Source organism: Cnephaeus nilssonii (assembly GCF_951640355.1).
Source record: "Cnephaeus nilssonii genome assembly, chromosome: 16".
In the NCBI taxonomy this organism is placed as follows: domain Eukaryota; kingdom Metazoa; phylum Chordata; class Mammalia; order Chiroptera; family Vespertilionidae; genus Cnephaeus; species Cnephaeus nilssonii.
This window is the reverse complement of record NC_137087.1, coordinates 42,105,959-42,126,400: the sequence shown is the minus strand read 5'-3', so window position 1 is coordinate 42,126,400 and position 20,442 is coordinate 42,105,959. Positions and strand designations below refer to the sequence as shown.

Below are 20,442 nucleotides of genomic sequence, written 5' to 3'. Positions count from 1 at the left end.
ACCTCCCCCCGCCCCCCAAATGCATCCATGCCCTAATCCCTGGATCCTGTGAACATTACCTTATATGACAAAAGATGAGATTAAATCAATGATCTTGGGGAAAAGAGCTTATCCTGGATTATCTGGATAGGCCCTAAATGCAATCACGTATTGCCTTAAAAGACACAGGCAGAGAGGGTTTTGAGAGAGGAGGAAGCAATGTGACCACGGAGACAAAGGTGGAGTGAGACGGCCACAGGCCAAGCAACGCCTGTAGCCACGAGAAGCTGGAGGAGGTTCTGTCCTAGAACATCTGGAAGGAACTCGGCCCTGCCCATACCTTGATTTTGAACTTCTGGCCTCCAGAGCTGTGGGAGAATCAATTTCTGTTGTAAACCACCCAGTTCCTGCTAATTTGCTATGGCGCCTTAGGAAACGAATACGGGGCGCACTGCCCCAGCTGGGCCCCAGCCCAAGCTGTGAGTATGGGAATTGTTTCCTACAAAGATGCAGGAGCCCATGCTGGAATCCTGAGGATAATAATACATCAGAGGTGCACACATCATTCCTGGACGCGGGCAAGCAGGCTTTGGAAAAGTCCTCGCAGCTCTTTCAAGATCCCTCCTGGTCACTGTGGATTTCCACTCAGGTTTCCACTTGGCTCCTGAACCTCAGCTCCAGCGATCACAACGTTGAGTCAGTTATTTGTGACACCCAGATTGTCATTTCTGACAACAGGTCTGCATTTATCTATTGAGCCCAATGATGGTGTGGACAGGAGCCTTATTTGTGCTGTCACCGTGGAGCTTCATCACCATCCACATCCAGGCCTGGAGGGGTCTCTCAGGGCGAGCAGTAATGCCTCCTGGATGCTGCTCTCTCTGAAGCTCCTCCTCCCTCATTTCACCTCACTGTTCGCCGTGAACATGGAGAGTGGAGCTGAGCCGCGTTAGGGCTGGGCTGCCACACTGGGCTCCTGTGGTCCAGAGTCCAGCCTGATCTTGCCATATCCTTCAGCTGCAATGATGTTCCTCCCAAGGCGATTGATTCCACAGCAGCCAAGCCGTGGAGTCTTCTCCACGAGAGCCATCTGGCATTGATTTTTCACCTACACCTCTGAGAATTTGCCAGAGCTGCAAAGTAAAGAAGCAGTAACTCTTTTTTGGCCACTAAACCTGCTGAGGGTGATCACGTGCTCATGCTGCACTTGCTGGTATAATATGGAGAGAGCTTTGCCAAAAGGAGTCCCTGGTCTAGTTAAAATAATATGTTAGTTCACGAATAGAAGACAAATAAGGCTTGTGGTTGGAGTTAGAAGAAGCAAATTCAAGGCTCAGCCCTGCCACTCTCCAGCTGTGTGATGGGCACATGACTAACCTCTGGTTTTGCATTAAAGGGGGAGGGGAGATAAGTAATGACCCCACCAGATTGGATGGATGAGGGAATCCTATCTAATAATAGAGTAACATGTAAATTACCATCACTCCGCTACGCCCACGATTGGGCGGCGGGCGGGACTCGGGGTGGCCTATCCGGCCATTGAGAGGCACCGATCCGCTGCCACTGAGGGGGGCTACCCTGCTGTTGAGAGGTGCAGGGGGCGGGACTCCCGCCCCCTGTGCCTCTCAACAGCCAGATCCGCGGCCGCTGAGGGGGCCTGCCGCGGACACCCAGCTGCGCCTCTCAACGGCAGGGTAGCCAGGTGTCCGCGGCAGCCCCCCTCATAGGCCGTTGAGAGGCGCAGGGGGCGGGAGTCCCGCCCCCTGCGCCTCTCAACAGCAGGGTAGCCCCCCTCAGCGGCCGCGGACCATCAAAAGTGGGGGAGCTGGGTGCCTGTCTGCTCCGGCACCAGCGGACAGGCACCCAGCCCCACCGTGAAAAGCGAAAGCGTGTAGGGGACCCTACACGTGCATGATTCAATCATGCACTGGGCCTCTAGTAAAGTCATAATGTTGGTGAACCAGAAGGCACTATGTAACTGAATATGAGTCCCAAGATCTGGGCCAGGTTAGCCCAACTTAGACACTCTTTCACTAAAGGACCAAGGTTAAGGGCCAGTCTTCGTGCCATTTAAGCTCTGAGTCAACAGAGGCCTCCAGCTAGGCTCCTATCACATGTTCCCCATCTCCACTTGTCATACATTGAATTCCAAAAGATGTTGGCTGTTTTTCTCTTATCTCTAAGAGAGAATGTTATGGTTCGTGTCTCTCTCTTTCTGAAGGAACAAAATGCTGAGCCATGGGCTGGGCTCTGCCCAGTAGCCCAAAAGAATGAGTGGTCCCTTAGGTGGAAGCCCACCTGGCTCCAGGAGAACTAGGAAGGATGAGGACAATACGTCTGTTTTTCTCCCCCTCAGGAAGACCATGTATTCAGTGCAGAAGGGAGACTCAAATGCATTGTGAATTAGTCAATATCATAATCCTTCTCAGTATTTATGCCATAGCTTGTCCTCTACATGTTCAGCTATAGCAATGTTGCTTTAACCCTTTGCACTCGCTTGCTTTTTTTCTCGATTCCTTTATTCTACTCGGGATTTAATTTTTTAAATACCCCAGATTTTACAAAGCACGGCAGTAGAATAAAAAACGAGTTTCTTTTCATACAAACTTAATTATTTGGATTTTTTTATATTTCAAATTATTGATACATTCAAAGAGTAATTTTAATCTCGACATCCGAGTGCAAAAGGTTAAACCCCTAAATGGCAGACATGATATCCATCCAAACCCTTTTGCACTGGACTCAGAACATCGAATGTCAACTGGTCCTTAATGGATCTCGATAAGATAGGAAGGACTAGGGGTAGGTCTCACAGTTACGTGAAAATAAAAACCACCTGGGAGTTTGTTTGAAATGCTGATTCCTGGGCTCTGTGTCTGGACATTTCTGTTCAGTGGGTCTGGGTGGGGCTCAGGAATTCGCATTTTTAATAAGCTCTCCAGGTACTTCTAATGTAAATGGTCTACAGGCTACTCTTAGAGAAACACTGACCCAGACCAGCCTTTCTCACACTTGAATGTGCATGTATATCACCTTGTCATCTGTTAAAATGCAGATTCTGACTCAGAGATCTGGTGCCTGAGATTTTGCATTTTTAACCTGCTCTCCAGTGTTGTCAGTGCCACATGTCCCCACCCCCACTGTGAGTAGCAAGGATTTGCCTGCTAGTCTTGTGTAATCAGGATGCACCAGCTCTAGCGGGGCTTTAATCTAGATGGATGGTTCAAATATAAATTGTCTGTGATACCTAATATCTTAGATTATAGTCATGTACCTTTCATTTGTAATTAAAATAACTTTATTTTAACTGCCAGTCAGATAGGTCATTTTTATACTACAAGCACTTTAAAGAATAAATAGGTATGTTTGGTACTTTCTCACTAATATTTTGCACACATTTTCTGCCCCTAAACTCGAGTGCACATTTGCTCGCACAGCCAGATTCTGATTAGTATTAATGCGTGGCTAAGGGAATTCAAGCCAGCTTGGCAACAAAGACCCCTGTGAATGAATGCCTTTCATAGTTGGCAGCTTAATATTTTTTTAAAGCAAGAGTGTCTTCTAGGACTATTTCCTTCAAATCAAAATGAAGAGTTTAATTCATCAGTTAACACTTCATAGCCACTGGGAGGCTTTTGCTGCTTTCTCCAACCATTATTTCACAAGACACAGCCAGGCATGCCCCCAGGAGCTGCAGCATGAGGGGGAACCAGAGGAACTTGATTTTCCCATTGGGGTGGGATCCCAGGGTGAACAGGGAGTGGAGGCCAGCAATCAGGACAGCATATCCACAGGGTCTGGAGAGAGTGTACGGAGATCCAGACAGTGGCCAAGACAGCCTGGCCCGTGTATCCTGATAGGCACAAGGGACGGGGGGCTCCAACAATAACTTTTATAAGAAATTCCAAGCAGATAGTCATCATAGGGGAAGCTCATTGTCACAAAGAGGGGCCTGCTACCCAGCTAGAGAGTCTGAGCTAAGACTCTAATTGGACACAATCCTGGGCTAGAAGGATGGGCCTTTTCTAAGCTAACGATGGCCATCTCTATTCCCCCATGAGCTGGACCAGCAAGAGTCCACCTGGTCCTTGTTTTCACACAACAGCCCTGCCCTTCCCCAGGCAAGACTTGTCTGTTTTCGCTCCCTCCCCAGGGCCTGTGACCTGTCTGGTGACCTCTATCTCCTTGCTTGTCCAACCCAGGCATCAGACCAGGCTGACTTAAAGCAGGCTCCTGCATACCTCATGTCCAGCCCAGTGCCCAGCTCCAGACTTCTTCCCTGCTGGAGAAAACCACAGCCGCCTTCTGACGAGGTCCTCAACAAACTCCACGCATCTTCCTTTCACAGGGCATTCCTGCAGCTCAATGGGCCTATCATTCAGCTCCTGTCAAATGGGGTAGAAGAGCTTGGGCTCCCGGGGGGTAGGGGGGGCAGGCACTGCCTCTGCTGCAGACAGCAGTCATATATCGTGTGGGCACGCGCATGCGCATGTGTGTATGTATATGCATGCGTGCAAAACCTACAGCTCTGTCACGGTTTGCATGCGTTATCTCATTTGACCTTGAGGTAGAGCAAATATTATTAGCCCCACTTTATAGATGAGGAAACTGAATTCTAGTGAATGTAATCAGGTTCCTTTATCAAACATTGTGTTAGGAGCTAGAAGAATAAAATATAGTCCAGATCTCCATAAAGCTCACAGTCTCCTGTGCTCAAGGCTACACAGGTAATAATCATAATAACTCATTCTTTCAAAAATATTTATCGAGTTTCCATTGACTGAGTGTATATGGGAGAAGAAGACAGACATACTAACTAGTGCTTATTGAGTGTTTTCTCTGTGCCCAGTACTGTATTAACGACTTTATAGGAATTATCTTAATTCTCAGCAAAACCCTATGGCAGGGGAGCTGATATCAGGAAACTGAGGCTTGGAAAAGCTGGGTGACTTGTCCAAGAAAACCTACACAGCTGGAGAGTTGCAGAGTAGGGGTCTGCCCTTGACTCTTGAGCTAACTTCCTCACCACGGAGCTCTACTGCCTCTCAGCCTTTCTGTTCTAACTCCAAGTCCAGGGCACTTTCTGCTGCCCTGTGCTGCCCCCACAGAATCCGCCTCACTCCCAAGAGTAGATGCTCCCGCTTCCTTTACTCAGCCACTCTCCAGGGCCAAGAGCAGGCAGCTCCCATTTCAGATCTGAGGCCCTGAACACCTGCCCTCACCTGCTTCCACCCGGAACTCGGCTCCCTGAGGCAGCCCTGCCTCTACTCCACCTTACCCTGTGCCTTCTGGTCCAGGTTGACTCCCTGGGCCCTGTTCCGGCCTCCCTGCTGTGATTGCTTCATTCCTGTATCTTCTGTGCAACCTGTAAGACTAATCCTGTCCCACCACCTGCCCTCTGCATTTCTCAAATTCAGCCTCATGGTGTGCACTCTGCATGCCCCATTTACCATGGAAAGGGGCCATGTATTAGCCCCTCAGTTGCTATTCTAACTTCCTCATTCCTCAAGCTGTGACTTCTGCACCCTCCTCTCAGCTAAGAACCTCACCTCTTATTTCCCTATGAGCAGACCAAGGTCTTTGGGCATCAACTTCATAGTCACTGTCTTCCACCTCATCCTGTCTTCTTACCCTATCCTGGCTTCCTCTCCTCTTCTCTTGACTTCAGGCCTAACCCACCTGCTGGTAGTTTCCATCCACCTTCTACACATCTTGCCTAGGTGCACTCTAAATCCACTGCCCTCCTGGGTCTTTTCCTCTTGCCTGCAAACATGCAAAGGCCTCAGAGCTTAACGAAATCATCACTTAACTCCGTGTCCCAGGGCCAGTATCCTAGACCTACGCCTTCCTGAGCCCTTCTTTTTCTCATTGAGTCATCTACACTTGTGCATCCATTGTTGTGCATCCACTATCTTATGCCCTCAATCTAGTTCCTCTTTCCTCCATAAGGAAACAGCTTCCTTATAGGTCATCAGTGGCTTCCAAATGACCAACTCCACGTGCTTGTTTCAACTTTTTTATCTCTGGAAAGCATTTAGCACTGCTGGCCATGCCCTTCTTTTTAACCCCTGATTTCCTGATTTCTGTACTTTCTTGCCTCTGCCTGGCTTTAGGAGTCATTGGATTGCAAGGAACATAAACCTCCTCAAATTAGCTCAGAAGTTTTTGGAAAAATTCAGAGAAATGTTCATTCTTCTGCACTATTGTTTCAATTCTCTCACCACACAGCCACCAAACAATGCCCTCCAAAACAGTACTTTTGATATAATGGTGTACCCTGTTCAGAATCCTTCAGTGGCTCCCCATTTCCTACCAGATAAACTCTAAAGTCCTGGTTTACATGCCACATCTTCCACAGCCTTGGATGTCATGTACTTTCCAGTCTGCCTTCCACTCATTTCCACTATTGTCCAACACTCATCTCTGTATTCTCCACCTAGTCTACTCCCTAAGCATATTTTTCTGTTCCCTGATCTGCTTCATAGCTCACATTATTTCTTTTGTAAATGCCTAATTCCTATATCTTGTATTAAAGTCCTAAGCATCCTTCAAGTTCTAGATCAAATGCATCTTTTTTATAAAGACTTTACCCCAGGAGAAGTGATCACCTATCCCTCTTCTGAAAGTCTGGGATTGGGGACACTCGTTATTTGCCACATTAGGCTGGAGGATCTGTGAATGGAGAATTACGTCCTGTGCCATACAGCATGTCCAGACTGGAAATAGGATTCCAGAGGGTAGAATGAACTCAGTGCAGAATGATTGGTTTATCTTTTTGACTCTTAAAGAAGACTGAAGTATCCATTGGCTATTTGCCCCACTAAACTGGCCCACTTCTTCAAACAAAAGAGAGAGAAAGACCAATGGCTTTTTAGCTAAAGCTTCTAGATAGTGATAGCATGAAGGAAGAAAGTTTGAATAGAGATTTAAAGTATTTTGTGACCAGGCAGTTAAGTGATTTGCCTGAGTCCGTGGAGAGTTGATCACAGAGTTGGGCCAGAGCTCACCTTGTGTCCCCTCATGCCCCACATGGGGCTTGTCGCTGCCAACTCGCAGTGCCCTCCTGCCTCCCCACAGCCAGCAATGCTGCCTGGAACAGAGGCTTCAGGAGCAGGCAGGAGGCCAAGAACCCTTTGTGCATCCACTTTCTGTGTTTGCTTCTTTCTGGGGCTCTACAGGGGGATGGGAGGATCTTGAGATGTATCTCCAGGACACAGGTACTCGGTGGTTCCAGGGAGTCCTTGCCTTCCATCAGTAGGCCCTGGCAAGTTTGTCTCCAGAATGTACAGACCCAGATGAATGTCTATCTAGAGAAACATTCCTCGTCTCTTTCTGAAAACACGTGGCTCCTGAGATGCTGCTTTCACTAGGTTTGGTACTAGTTGAAGGCTGTCAATCATAGACTCCCAGCTCTGAGGATGGACACTTGACCCAACCTGGGCCAATCATAGCCCTTCCCTGGAGTTTTTCCCATTGGAACTGAGGAAAGATAGCATCTCCACTCCATGCTGAAGCTGAAGTACGAGGCTGAGAGTGTTAATCCAGGTCAAGCCTTGTGAAGCGGGATGGTGGGAGAGAATGAGGTCAAGAGACAGAGAAAAGAGGAAGAGGGGAAGAGAAATGAGGTCCTGAAACCTTCTGGTCAGAACCCTGGTTCCAATCTCCCTGTACCCAGAAGCCTACTTGTACCCTTGATGTTCTGGTCATTTGGACATATGAGCCAATAAATTATTCAACTAGTGCAGGTGGAGTGATTGCCACTTGCAACGAAAGAATCCTGCTTTCCATGGCCTCCATCTGTCACCTGAATTCCTCCTTTGATATTTTATGGAACTCCTGCCTCCTTGACTTCCTCGTTGATTGAGATAAACATGTATTGAGGAATGGAGTTATGGTCTTTATCATCATCATCAACAACATCACGACCAGAGCACCTGTTTTTTCTGGCATTGTCCAGGTATGGTGGGGGATAGAACGGCAAATGGTCGTCTGGGTGCTTCCATGCTCATCAACATATAAGAAATTCCAAGAGCACAGAGCTCATGCTGAGCACAGATCTCTTTTAGAACAAGGTATAAATCAGTCAGCCTGCACGGAGTTTTTACAGACACTCATCACTGTAGATTATTCTGACCTTTTGATGCCAAACATTCCTTTCTTAAAAAACCACCCTCCCCTTAGGACAAAAGGTTTTTATCGTTCACCTTAAAGTTACTTTCTCCTTCTTTTCCCTCTATTTGTGAGGTCTTCTCCACCCTGGTTAGCTCCTTATGCCTTTAGATCAGTGATGGCGAACCTATGACACGCGTGTCAGCACTGACACGCGTAGCCATTTCTGATGACACGCGTCCGCTGAGGCGGCCGCATGCCGAGGATGAAACATTTGCTGCTCCTGAGGATGAAACATTTGCGAAATAATGTTTTTTCCTCAAAGTGACACACTACCCGAGTTATGCTCAGTTTTTTTGGCGAAGTTTGACAGACCAAGCTCAAAAGGTTGCCCATCACTGCTTTAGATCCTTATGCCTAATTCAGAGTCAAATTTGTTTGTTTGTTTGATTGTTTGTTTGTTTGTTTTCTGGATGGATGCCCTTTCCAGACTTACCCAATTTACTCCCCTTTAAAATCCCTACCCCCAGAGTTTTCACCACACCTAGAACCTTCCCATTACCAAAATCTCCATTCCTTTAAACTGGCCTCTGGATATATCCTATCCTAGGATACAATACGTGAATCTTTTGTTTGAATGCTTTCCCATGTGTGTTCTGGTCCTATTTAACTTCGATGGCTTTCATTGAATTAAATATGTAAGCAAAGAAAAAAGAGCATGACACACATCTCCAAAAAATCATCTATATTAAAGGCTGTACATTCAAAATGGGAAATGGATGTGGCTAAAAAGGAATGAAGAATGAGAATGGGGAGTAAGAAAACAGGTATCTGGAATCCTTGTATTTCTTATTACCCTTCTACCCTCAGGCTCTGCACAGATTCTCAGATATTCTGAGATGCAAGTATCAACTTAACAGATCCAGGCATCCCTTGGGGAGACCTGCCTACTGGAAATTCAAATGGCTATCCTAGAGAATTTCACTGGCTTATGAACAATACTTTTTCTTACTTTCCAGTAGTAAAATTCCTTTTCCCCTTAGGTCTGAAATCATAGGTCATCATTATGTACTTTCTTTTCCAAAAATGTAGTGGCTTAAAAAGAATTTGTCATTTTTCACAATTCTGTGGGTCAAAAATTTGAGCAAATTCACATGGATGGTTCTTCTGCTCCACGTGACACCTGCTGGTATCACTCACTCAGCTGCATTCAACTGTTGGCGAAGTCTTCGCTCCCAGATCTGGTGCCTCGGTGCTCTTGCCCAGGGCCTCTCCGTGTGGCTAGATTGGGCTGTGTCAGAGCATGGTGATCTCAAGGTAGTGAAGTTTCTATCATGGTGGAGTGATTGCCACTTGCAACGAAAGAATCCTGCTTTTACCAAACACAAAGTAGGTCTCTTAAGCTAGATCCAGAACTGGCCCAACATCACTTCTACTATATGCTGCTAATTGAGGCAAGTCCAGATTCATTCAAGGGGAGGCAAAATAGCTTCCACCTTTTTCTGCTCGGAGTAAGAAGTGCCCACAGAGAAAAGAGAAGATGGCAGCCCTCTGTGGAGATCCTCTACCACACCCCTTTAACCACTTTATTCATTGCGAGGGAAGGAACACGCTCTTACTTCTAAGCCTTAGATAAGCCCCATGTAGAGAACACTGTTCTTTCTTAAAGCAACTTTTCTGTCTCTTTTATCTGCAGATTATTTTGATTCACAGTCTCCATCCTAAGACCTAACGTCTTCCTTGCATTCAACCTATACTCTCCCTGAAATACTTGTCTCAAAAAAACGGTGTATTTCCAAGTGCTGACTCCCACTAAAAGGTTGATTCTCTGTATCTACCACTATTCTAATTTTTACTAACACTATTCTAATTTTGAATTCTGTTCTGATAATGATCACTTAGAACTTTTAATATACCTCTCATATAAGGCTGATACCCTTTAAGTCAGGGATAGGAAATCTTTTTCTGCAAAGAGCCACATGGTAAATATTTTCAACTCTTGGGCCATACATTCTATCATAACTACTGAACTCTACAGTATAGCAAAAGCAGCCATACTTAACATACAAATAAATGAACATATCAGTGTTCCAATAAAACTTCATTTACAAAAATAGGCAGCAGGCCAGATTTGGTCCAAAGACCATACTTTTGTTGATCCCTGCTAAGGGATAAGTTTGCCTTTGGTTTATTTTGTCTAACGATGAAGTATTTGACTTTCAGAAAGTCATTTTTTCTGAAACTCACTTTCTTCATCTATAAAATAAGGGTATTGAAGTGACCAAGAATAAAATACCTCCTTATGCCTTTAGAGGAAATGCTGAAAATGGCCACAGAGATGGGTTGTTTCTCTATGACAATATCTTGGGTTCCTGTTGATATTCCCAGGGGTCTCTCCGTTTGTCTCTACAGGTCTTTATGTCCCCTTTTCTGTGTCTCTGTGTCTGTATGAGCCAGTCTGTCTATGTTTCTGCATGTGTTTTTCTCTCTCTGCTCAGGGTTTCATTCAATTTCCACTTTTTTTATTTTATGTGTATCTTTCATTCTTTGTGTATACATACATCTGTTTCTTCTTTCTGCCCTGCCTCTCTCTCATGACTATAATGTTGAATAGCTATATATTTTTCATTATTTTCCTTTTTAAATGAAAAAAGTTTCCAATTCTTACTTTTCAAAATAACATAGTTTATATATCTTTCAAATTTAGAAATTTTTATTCATGCATAATACTTAGCACAGTATCAAACATATATAGTAGGTACCCAATAATTATTACACCCTATTATCTGGCTTCTCTTTATGTAACTGTCTAAGATTATTTTTTCACATGGGTCAATGATTCTGAACAGAAAAAAAAAGGTTGATTCTTTGAATCTATAACATTTTGTTATTCTTTCTCACTCTTATCCAGGACACCAGGTGTTGGCCTCCTCTCTGTCAATATGTATATCTTTGAGGAACAATAAAAGTGTAGGTCGAAACACCAATCCAGAGACTGTTGGCTCAGTCAGCCTTTTGCTCAGCCACCCCGTGGTGAACTGGTACCTTCTATAGGCTATTTCTCTTCTGTTCACTCTACAAGTATTTATTGAGCACTCATTATGCACTGGATAATGAGAAGATTGCAATGAACAAGGCAAACACAGACCATGCCCTCATGAAGCTTATTGTTTACTGGGAGACATGGGCAATACATAGATAACCAAACAAGAGTGGGACAGTGGATACCCGGAGGGGAAGACTTTTCTGAGCTGCTTTTGATGGTGAGAACTAAAGGATGAGAAGAAGCCAGAAGGAAGTGCAGAGAGTGTCCTAGTCAGAGGGAGCAGTTCTGTGAGAGGCCAGGGGCTGGGGTCAGTGTGGCTGGAGGAGGTCAGCAAAGCAGGCAACCAACCAAGCTGGACTCCCAGTCCAGGCATGATAAGGGGTCTGGGTTCCATCCCAACATAATGGGGAGCCACCAAAGGGTTTAAGGCAGGAGAGTGGCTGGCCCGATTTGTGTGTTAAAAAGATGACTGAGGCTATGGTATGGGGGTATTAGATTGATGAAAGAGAGAAAGAAGCCTCTTCAGAGATGGTGGCAGAGGGAGAAGAAAAAAGAGAAAGATTTGAAAGATTTGAAGAGGTAGAAATGGCAGGATTGACTGATGAATTAGATATGAAGACAAGAGGATGGGAAAACCAAGGCTGGCACCAGGGTTCTGGCTTCAGTACTTGGTTGTGCAATGCAGGGCAGGGGGGATGAGCGATCGATAGTTCCATCAGAGATGCCTGTGCGGGTGCAAGGAGAGATGTCAGGTAGGCAGTCAGATATATGAGTCTGAGCTTGGACTGGGGATTTGGGTAGGAGATATAAATTTGGGAGTTGTCAGTCTTGAGAACGAATATTATCCCCTAGTGCAGTGGTCGGCAAACCGCGGCTCGCGAGCCACATGCGGCTCTTTGGCCCCTTGAGTGTTCTAACGCCACTTCTTCAAAATAGACTCGCCCAGGCCGAAAACCGACTTCTGCGCATGGGCCACGAAGTTTCGATCGCACTGTACGTGCGCGCCCGCACGTGGTATTTTGTGGAAGAGCCACACTCAAGGGGCCAAAGAGCCGCCTGTGGCTCGCGAGCCGCGGTTTGCCAACCACTGCCCTAGTGAAAGGGGACAGGGAGGGGAGAAGGGGACCCAGGACCAAGCCTGGGACTCCAACATCAAGAGGGCAGAGAGAGGAGGAAGAACCTACACAGGGAAAAGGAGGGGGAAGCAAGGAGAGAGAAGGAAAACCAGAGGAGGGTGGCAACCTCGGGGGCAAGAGAGCAGTGTTTTAAGAGGGAAGTGGTGTGGTGGAGACTGCGGGAGACTGGAAAGGGCGTCCTTGGATGTGGCCACACAAAAGCTCCCAATGACAGTAACTAGAGTGGCTTGGCTGGAACTGGGGGGAGGAGGATGTGGATTGGGGTGGGGTAAATGGGTAGAGAGACCCTGGAGACAGCCTGTGAAGACAACTCTGAGAACTTGAGTTATAAAGGGCAATAAAGAAATATACCCACAGAGGATGAGCAATCAGGGTGGGATGTTTTTGGAAGAGAAATACTGGATTGTGTTTGGAAACTCTCAAAATGATCACTGGAGAGTTCTCGAGATTGTGCTTTGGTTGTTTTTGTAATAATGATGAGAACATACAACTGTGTAACTCTTCACAGTTTACCAAGTGTTGTCACACACTCTTATCCTCACAGCCATCCTGTGAGTTATGTAGCAATAGATGTAGTAGAAGTAATGAGGAAGCTGACGCTTGGAGAAATGAGTGTCAAGCTCAAGGTCAGCGCCAGAAAGTGGCAGGGCCAGAAGCCCATCCAGGCTGCTCTGGACCCAACTCCCAGGCCCCTCCCTGCCCATAGCATTCCTGTCCCAGCAGACTGGCACCAACATTGGATGGCACTCACATAACTGTGGGTTGTGCCCTGCTGGTGCCTCTCAAGCAGACTTTCCAATTGCCTCCAAGCCCATCACTTCTGCCTGCTGGCCCAGCCTTGGAGATTATGAAGTCACATCTGCTTTTTAAGAGGATGGACCCTGTCCCATTGCCTAAGCTCATTTCACCGAGGTTCAAAGCCTCCCGAACTTCTAGAGTTGCCCCACAATTTCTGGCAGGTGTCACAGAGAAGAAGCATGAAATCTCACATACCGTACATCCAGCTCCCCAGGCCGATCGATGTGGGAACTGACATCCTTTTTGTGACTCTCTGATTTAGTCCAAATCTCTTGTTTTGTGGAAGAGAAGCCAGAACATGGGTTTCTGACCAGCCAAAGTCACAAAACTAATCTCTGGCAGAGTCAAGACCTGCGAGAAACAAATGAAATCAAGGATGAGAAGGTTCTTTGTAAATTGTAAAGTGCTGTAGAAATGTAGGGTTATTATTGCTGCTGTTTACATGAAATCCTCAGGCATTTATCACCATCACTACTCAGGGGGAGGCTGTCAGAAAAAAATTTAAAAATGCACAGAACTGCCCGACCAATGTGGCTCAGTGGTTGAGCGTTGACCTATGAACCAGGAGGTCACGGTTCAATTCCTCATCAGAGCATATGCCTGGGTTGTGGGCTCGATCCCTAGTTGGGAGCGTGAGAGGCTGTTGATCAATGATTCTCTCTCATCAGTGATGTTTCTATCTCTCTCTACCTCTCTAAAATCAATAAATATATATATATATTTAATTTTTTTAATGCAACCCTAGCTGGTTTGGCTCAGTGGATAGAGCATCAGCCTGCAGACTGAAGGGTTCCGGGTTCGATTCTGGTCAAGGGCACATACCAGGGTTGTAGGCTTGATCCCCAGTAGAGGGCATGCAGGAGGCAGCTGATCAATGATTCTCTGTCATCATTGATATTTCTCTCTCTCTCTCTCCCTCTCCGTTCCTCTCTCTCTCTCTCTCTCCCTCTCCCTTCCCATCTGAAATATATGTTTTAAAATGCAGAGGACTAAGAGTGTTGGCATCATAGGCAACATGGAAAGAAAGAGGATTTGGACCCTGGAGATGGTTAGAGGCCCAGCACTGCCGTATGAGCTGTGTAACCTTGGACAGCTCACTTGGCCTCTCTGTTTCTTTTTCTAGAAAAATGCCTTACCTACCTTCTTTCTGGGATTATGTGGGGTTCGGGTGAGACAATGCTTGTGAAAGTGCTTTTAACGTGGCCCAGAACCCTAGGACTAAGTGTCTTGTGAGGAGCAGTAGGGATAGTGGCAAACAGAAGACCCAGAGGCTTGGAGGACTAGTGTTGAGCACCCAGAAGGCACTTCCTGTCCCTGGGGGCTGGAGCCAGCTGCTGACAGTGCTGGGACCCAAGGGTACTGTCTCTCCTGCCTAGAAGCGGCCCCTAGGTCATGTCATGTCCTTCACACAGCCCTCAGACAATCTTTGTCACGACATCTAATGTGCGACCTTCCATCACTGGTGCTGACTCAGCCCCCTGTGAGCTCTGTCTCCCCTTTCACACACTGTGGGTGCCAGAAGGCTCCCGGCCAGTTGCTCAGCATCCCCCAAATTTTACTGGCTCTGCACTTGGTGATGAAGGAGAGGGCCAAGTTGGATCTGTTTCAAGAAAGCAAGAAGTGATTTCTCTCAAAGACCTTGGGGAGTTCTTCCCGCCCTCTACGTGTTCTCCGCCCCGGACCATCCAGAGCCTGGCAGCTGAACTCAGGATGCTCATGCTCAGGTTAAAACAAAGGCAGGAGACCACGCACTAGTGAATGGAGGCTGGCCAGGTTCCTTTGGAGAGCCTGGCAAGCTGGTTTTCCAGGAGCAGTAAGAGGCCTTCACACATTCATGGCTGTGCTGTCCCGGGGGGGGGGGGGGTGACCTTGGGGCATGCCACTTTCTCCAGGTGGAAACATGAGGGAAAGAAATCAACCATGGGGTACCGAAACCCTTATGACTTAGCAGTGAGCTCTGAGGTTTCACTCATTCAGTCATTCAACAAATATTTATCGAGCACCTCTGTGTGCCAGGCACTGTTGTAGGCCCTGGGGAACAAAACAGACAGGAAGTTCTGCCCTCATGGAGCTGACATTCCAGTGGGATCAGACAGAGAAGGAACAGGTGACCAAGAAGAGACAGATGGTCAGCTGGTGGTAACGGCCATGGGGAAAGGCAGGGGGAAGAATAGGATGGCAGGGTGGAGGTGGTTGCAAGTTTCAGGAATGTGGGCAGGAGGGCCTCACTGAGAAGCAACAGTTGAGCCAGGGCCTGAGGGAGGTGAAGGAAGGAGGCAGCCATGTGGACATCTGCGGGAAAAGCATCCTGGGCGGAGGGAGCGGCAAGAGCCCAGGCCCTGAGGCAAGACCATGCCTGGGGCCATGGGGCTGCCGGAGTGAAACGGGAGCGATGAGGACTGATGAGAACTTTAATCTTTTGGTTTTGAGTTTCATAGAAAAAGAAGCCTGGCAGGTTCAGCTAATGCCTTTAGATGTATTCGTAATCTCCCGTCTGAGATGCGGATTTCATACATACTGTTTAAATGCTGGGACTTCTGTCAGGGGAGAGTCATTCCAAACCTCACCCACAAAGCCTCTGCTCCTCCTCGGCTCAGTCACACAAGGGCTCTTGGGATAGCAGAAAGGGCCCGGGTTCGAGCCCCAGCACCTGACGCCTATTAGCTGTGTTACCTTGGGAAGGGCACTGAACTTCCCTGAGCCTTGGTTTCCCTGATGAAGCTCACCCGTTGCCTCATCTGTAAAATGGGTTCATTATACAGCCTTCCTCCCCTCCCTCCCCTAATTGTTGCTAGATTTAAAAGAATGAGATCCTAAGTATGAAAGTGGCTTTTACATTGAAACGGGCAAGCTAAATGTCTGGGAGGTTCTTGTTTTCTTCAGGGTAGCCTCTGGTAAAAGGCTTGTCACTGGTTTCCCACTCCCCTCCACTCCCCTGCTTCTTATATTGTGTTCCCTGTGGGCCCAGTTGACTCTCACTTGGCCAGGGCCCATATCTGATGCACGGACGCTCATCAAACACCCAGGGACCCCCAGGCAAGCTGCTGAGGGTTCCCCAGGGATTCTGTGGGGCTGAATTGGCCCACATTGACCTCTCCGGGAGGCCTCCGAGCCCTTTGCTGGTCAGGTGGAGGCAGGTGGCCCAACTGCTCCTCCCCAATGTCCCCTTCCCCTCCCCCATCCAGGTACAACGGCCCCAATCTGGTTCTGAAGTACGACCGGGCCCAGAAGCGGCTGGTGAACATCGCAGTGGACAAGCGCAGCTCCCCCTACTATGCTCTGCGGGACCGGCAGGGCAACGCCATCGGGGTCACAGCCTGTGACATCGACGGGGATGGCCGTGAGGAGATCTACTTCCTCAACACCAATAATGCCTTCTCAGGTAAGGGTTTGGGGCCTCGGGCCTCTTCCTGCTTCCCACCTTCTTCCTCCCAGCACCAACTGGGGCAGGGCCTTGGGGACCCTGGCCCCCCTAGACATCGTCCCCTGCTGCCTCCAGGACCTCGCTCTGTCCCAGCAGGCGAGCCCCTTCTCCTCTTGGGCATGAAGCTGGCCCTCATCTCCTGGCTGCTGGGCCTGGAAATGGAGGGCCTTGAGCAAAAGCCTGGTCCTTACCTTCAGGCTTTGTCCTCTGGCCTCCCTGTAGGAGCGGCCTCCAGTCCTCCTGGCCCCTCCTTCCCCCTCCCTCCCCACTGCTCCGGCCAGGCTCAACCACGCAGCACTTCTCACCCAGGTGGCCACAATAGCAACAAATGGTCCCCGTAATTGCCCTCCATGCTGTTTCAAGGGGGCCTTTCTAAAATGCTTTGAAATCCTTCACTGACCCCACGGCTTTCGGCGTAGCTCATTTCTTTCCGCGCGTAGCTCGTTTATTCACACCACAAATTCCTGCTGAGCACCTACTCCATGCCAGAGGTGCTGGGCAATGGGGGTACAACTTTAAGGAAGACAGACCTTGAGTTCATGGAGCCTCTTGTAGCCCAGAGCGTCCATCCTAGTCACCTGGGGGTCTTGTGTATAAATGTGGATTCTGACTCAGCAGTCAAATAGGGTCCAAGATCCTTCACTGCTCACATACTCTTGGGCTTTGATGATGCTGACGGTCCAGGGACCACACTTTGAGTAGCAAGGTCCTAAGGAATGGAGGAAGGAAACTGATGCACAGAAGGCTCAATAATAGTAACAATGATGATAACAGGTAGTACTTAAATAGCAACTACTGAAGCAGGCCCTGATCTAAGCACTCTATAATAATTATCTCACTTAAGCCTCACAGTAGCTTGATTAGGTTAGGTACTGGTGTATCTTGCTTTTTAGTTGAGGAAACTGAGGCACAAAGAAATCACATGACTTTCCCAAGGCCACACAACTTGTAAATACCAGGACTCAAACCCAGGGGTCTGACTCCAGCTTTATCCTTTTAACCAAGACACTCTATGGCCTTACTAAACCCTGTATCTTCAGGGCCTAGCAGAGAGCCTGGCTCATTTGGGTACTCAGTATGTCTCGAGTTGCGGGGCTGTGTTTTTGGGCTGCAGGTGGTTCCCAGCCCCTAACGCTCACACTCTCTAGGGCTGCCCTGGATCCACTAGGATGAAGTCTTCTCCTGTGGGGCCATCACATCTGCAGGGGAGTCCCAGGCCAGGGCGTCCTTCTGAAGAATGCAGGACCTCATGTCCCTGTGAGGCACTGGATTCTTCCAGATGGCAGCAGGCTCTTGGGTTGGTCTGAATGATACCATACGCTTCATAGCTGTGTATTCACGGCCCTAACCTCCTGGGGGCAGGTGATTGCCTGGCTATGAGAACCACCTTCTCTTCCTCTCCCCCACCCCCACACTGGCTGTTCCCAGGGCCCATGATGTGGCCCCTGCTGGTTGTTGAGCCCAAGCCAGGATCCAGACCCTAGACTGCCTCCTATGTTGAGCCCTGTTGTTGAGCCCAAGCCAGGATCCAGACCCCAGACTGCCTCTGATGTTGAGCCCTGCCAATTGCATGAATGGGAGGGGACGAGGTTGGAGATGAGGTTGGGGCTGGTGCCAGGGGCAGGGGCGGGCAGGGCTGGCTGGCTGACAGCCAGCCTTGTGCAGCCAAGAAACAATGAGCCACAGCCCCTCGTGGTGTTTTATGGGTTTTCATCTCATCTTGCCACCAAGTGAGGCCTGAGAGATAGTAATTATCCCTACACAAATATCAGGGCATGATTACCCAGCTGGATTTACTGCCCTCTCTCCAACCAAGCCAAGATTGGATTAGGACACAATTAATTGATGGGCTGATCAACCCTTTAATGTGGGACAATGTCAGGAGGGGAGCAGCAGCAAGGGACGGCTGAGGAAAGGGTGAGTCCGCGGGAAGATGCTGGAGGGCAGGGAAACAGAAACGGAGAACTCTGGGAGGGGGTGTTCAACACGGGCTCTGCAGGCAGGACGCCAGAGGAAGGGGCGGGCTCTCCTCCCTACTCACCAAGCACAGCACCTGGGATGGGACCTGTCAGATGTCTCTCAAGCAGCAGCCCCTCCCACTCCCTTAGAGTCTTCCATTGTGAATCCTAGAGCAGTGGTGCAAGGCCAAGGCTGTACATTAGGAACCCCTGGGGAGCTTTTATCACTCGCAGTGCCCAGTGTGTACCCCGGTCCAGCCCAATCCAAACCTCTGGGGATGGGACTCAGTTATCAGATTTCCATGTGTATTGGAGAAGGGGGGCCACTGTCCCAGAATCACCTTAGTTCCATGCTCAGCCTAACCGTAGCCCCTTTCCTTCACTAATGCATTCATTCATTGGACAGATATTTATTAAGCACCTACTGTGTGCTAGGCACTATTCTAGACACTGAGAATGCCCCAGTGAATGAAACAGAAAAATCCTGCCCTTATGAAGTTTACACTCTATCCCCAACATGACCTTACATTTCTCTAGGTACCTGACTCCCCTTTCCCTGCCCCTTGGACTCTCAGCTCCTTGAGGGCAAAATCCCTGTCTTGGTCATTTTGTGCATTCCTCTGGCCCAGCCAGACCTTGAGCATCCTAACAGCACAATTAAAACTTGATAAGTGAATCCAGAAGAACAGACATTAGGCCTAGGCCTGAGAGATGGTTTTGCCAACAGAGGGCAAAATAGGGGAGACAGGCAAAATGGAGTCCTCCCTCCCCCCGCCAAGGTCCTGGGCTTCCTGGGTTTGAGGTCACAAGTGTTCTTTAAAGAGGCTGGGGCTGGGGCTGGGGCTGGGCCCCCAGGGCTGGGGTGAGGAAGATGGTGCCCCGCAGCCCCAGCCTCAGGCGTGCACCTCCTAGTGACCTTCTGTGGGTTTGAGGGATGTCTGTGGGTTTGAGTTAATTTTTCAGTTGAGTGATTCAATTGATTCATCGACAGTGGGCGGGGTGTGGACTCCGGACATTTGTGCTGTGTCAGCACTTCCCAGGGTCCAGCTGGCATGACACTCAGCCATTGCCACCCTACCCACCGCGGTAACCTGAGATCCTCTCCAGCAGCCCCCGCCTGCCCTGGCATATGACTGGGGGCTCCTTTAGGCTGTGGCAGAGCATCAGAAGGACCTGTGGCAGGACAGTCCCTGTCCTCTCGCTCAGCCAGCCCTTGGAATGTCAGCACTGGAGTGCCTGGAAGAGGGCCGAGACCTGCATCCTGGCAGTGCCACGAGGGGGTCAGTTTGTACCACCTGGGATCCTCCCTTTACTTACTGGGCACCTTGGTCAGGATATTTGATCTCTCTCAGTCTCAAACCCTTCATCTGTAGAACAGGAAAAATCATATCAATATCATAAGCTTTGATGTGAGGTTTGGGGGACAAGAAGAGATAAACCAAAGAACTTATATACTTACTAGAGGCCCGGTACACAAAATTCATGCACGGGTAGGGTCCCTAGGCTTGGCCGGCAATCTGGGCCAATCGGGGGCCTTCTGGCTGCTGGCCAGGGCCTTCCTTCATTCCGTGCCGCCCCCTGGTGGTCAGCGCATGTCATAGCAAGCGATCAAACTCCCAGTCTCCCAGTCAAACTCCCGAGGGGACACTTTGCATATTAGCCTTTTATATATGTAGATATGCATAGCCCATGGACACAGGCAATAGGGTGGTGAAGACCTGGCAGGGGTGGATAGGGGCTGGGAGGACAGGGGCAAAGGGGATAAACGGGAGACATCTATAATACTATGAACAATAAAAAATATACATTAAAATTGTTTTTCATAAGCTCAACTACAATGGCTCCATAGACTCTCTCCAAGGCCTTGACCTTGGCCTACAAAACCCCTCCTGCCGTGAGCCAGGTTGCCTTTCTGACCTTGTTTCCTCCACTCCTCCTTTTACTCATTGCATTCCCACCTGAGGCTTTCGAGCATGCTGTTCCCTTTACTTG

The 20,442-nt window shown here is 48.5% G+C and overlaps 1 protein-coding gene across 2 annotated transcripts in view; it reads left to right on the top strand.

The window, feature by feature from the left end:
- The window catches only part of CRTAC1 (cartilage acidic protein 1), a gene marked incomplete at its 3' end in the record, with an annotated part of 133,068 nt that overhangs the window by 64,823 nt on the left and 47,803 nt on the right, over positions 1 to 20,442 (top strand). For both annotated transcript variants that reach the window (XM_079794201.1, XM_079794200.1), the window contains exon 3: positions 16,254 to 16,450. In XM_079794201.1, the coding sequence (XP_079650327.1) occupies positions 16,254 to 16,450 (197 nt within the window). The remainder of the gene's footprint in view (positions 1 to 16,253; positions 16,451 to 20,442) is intronic.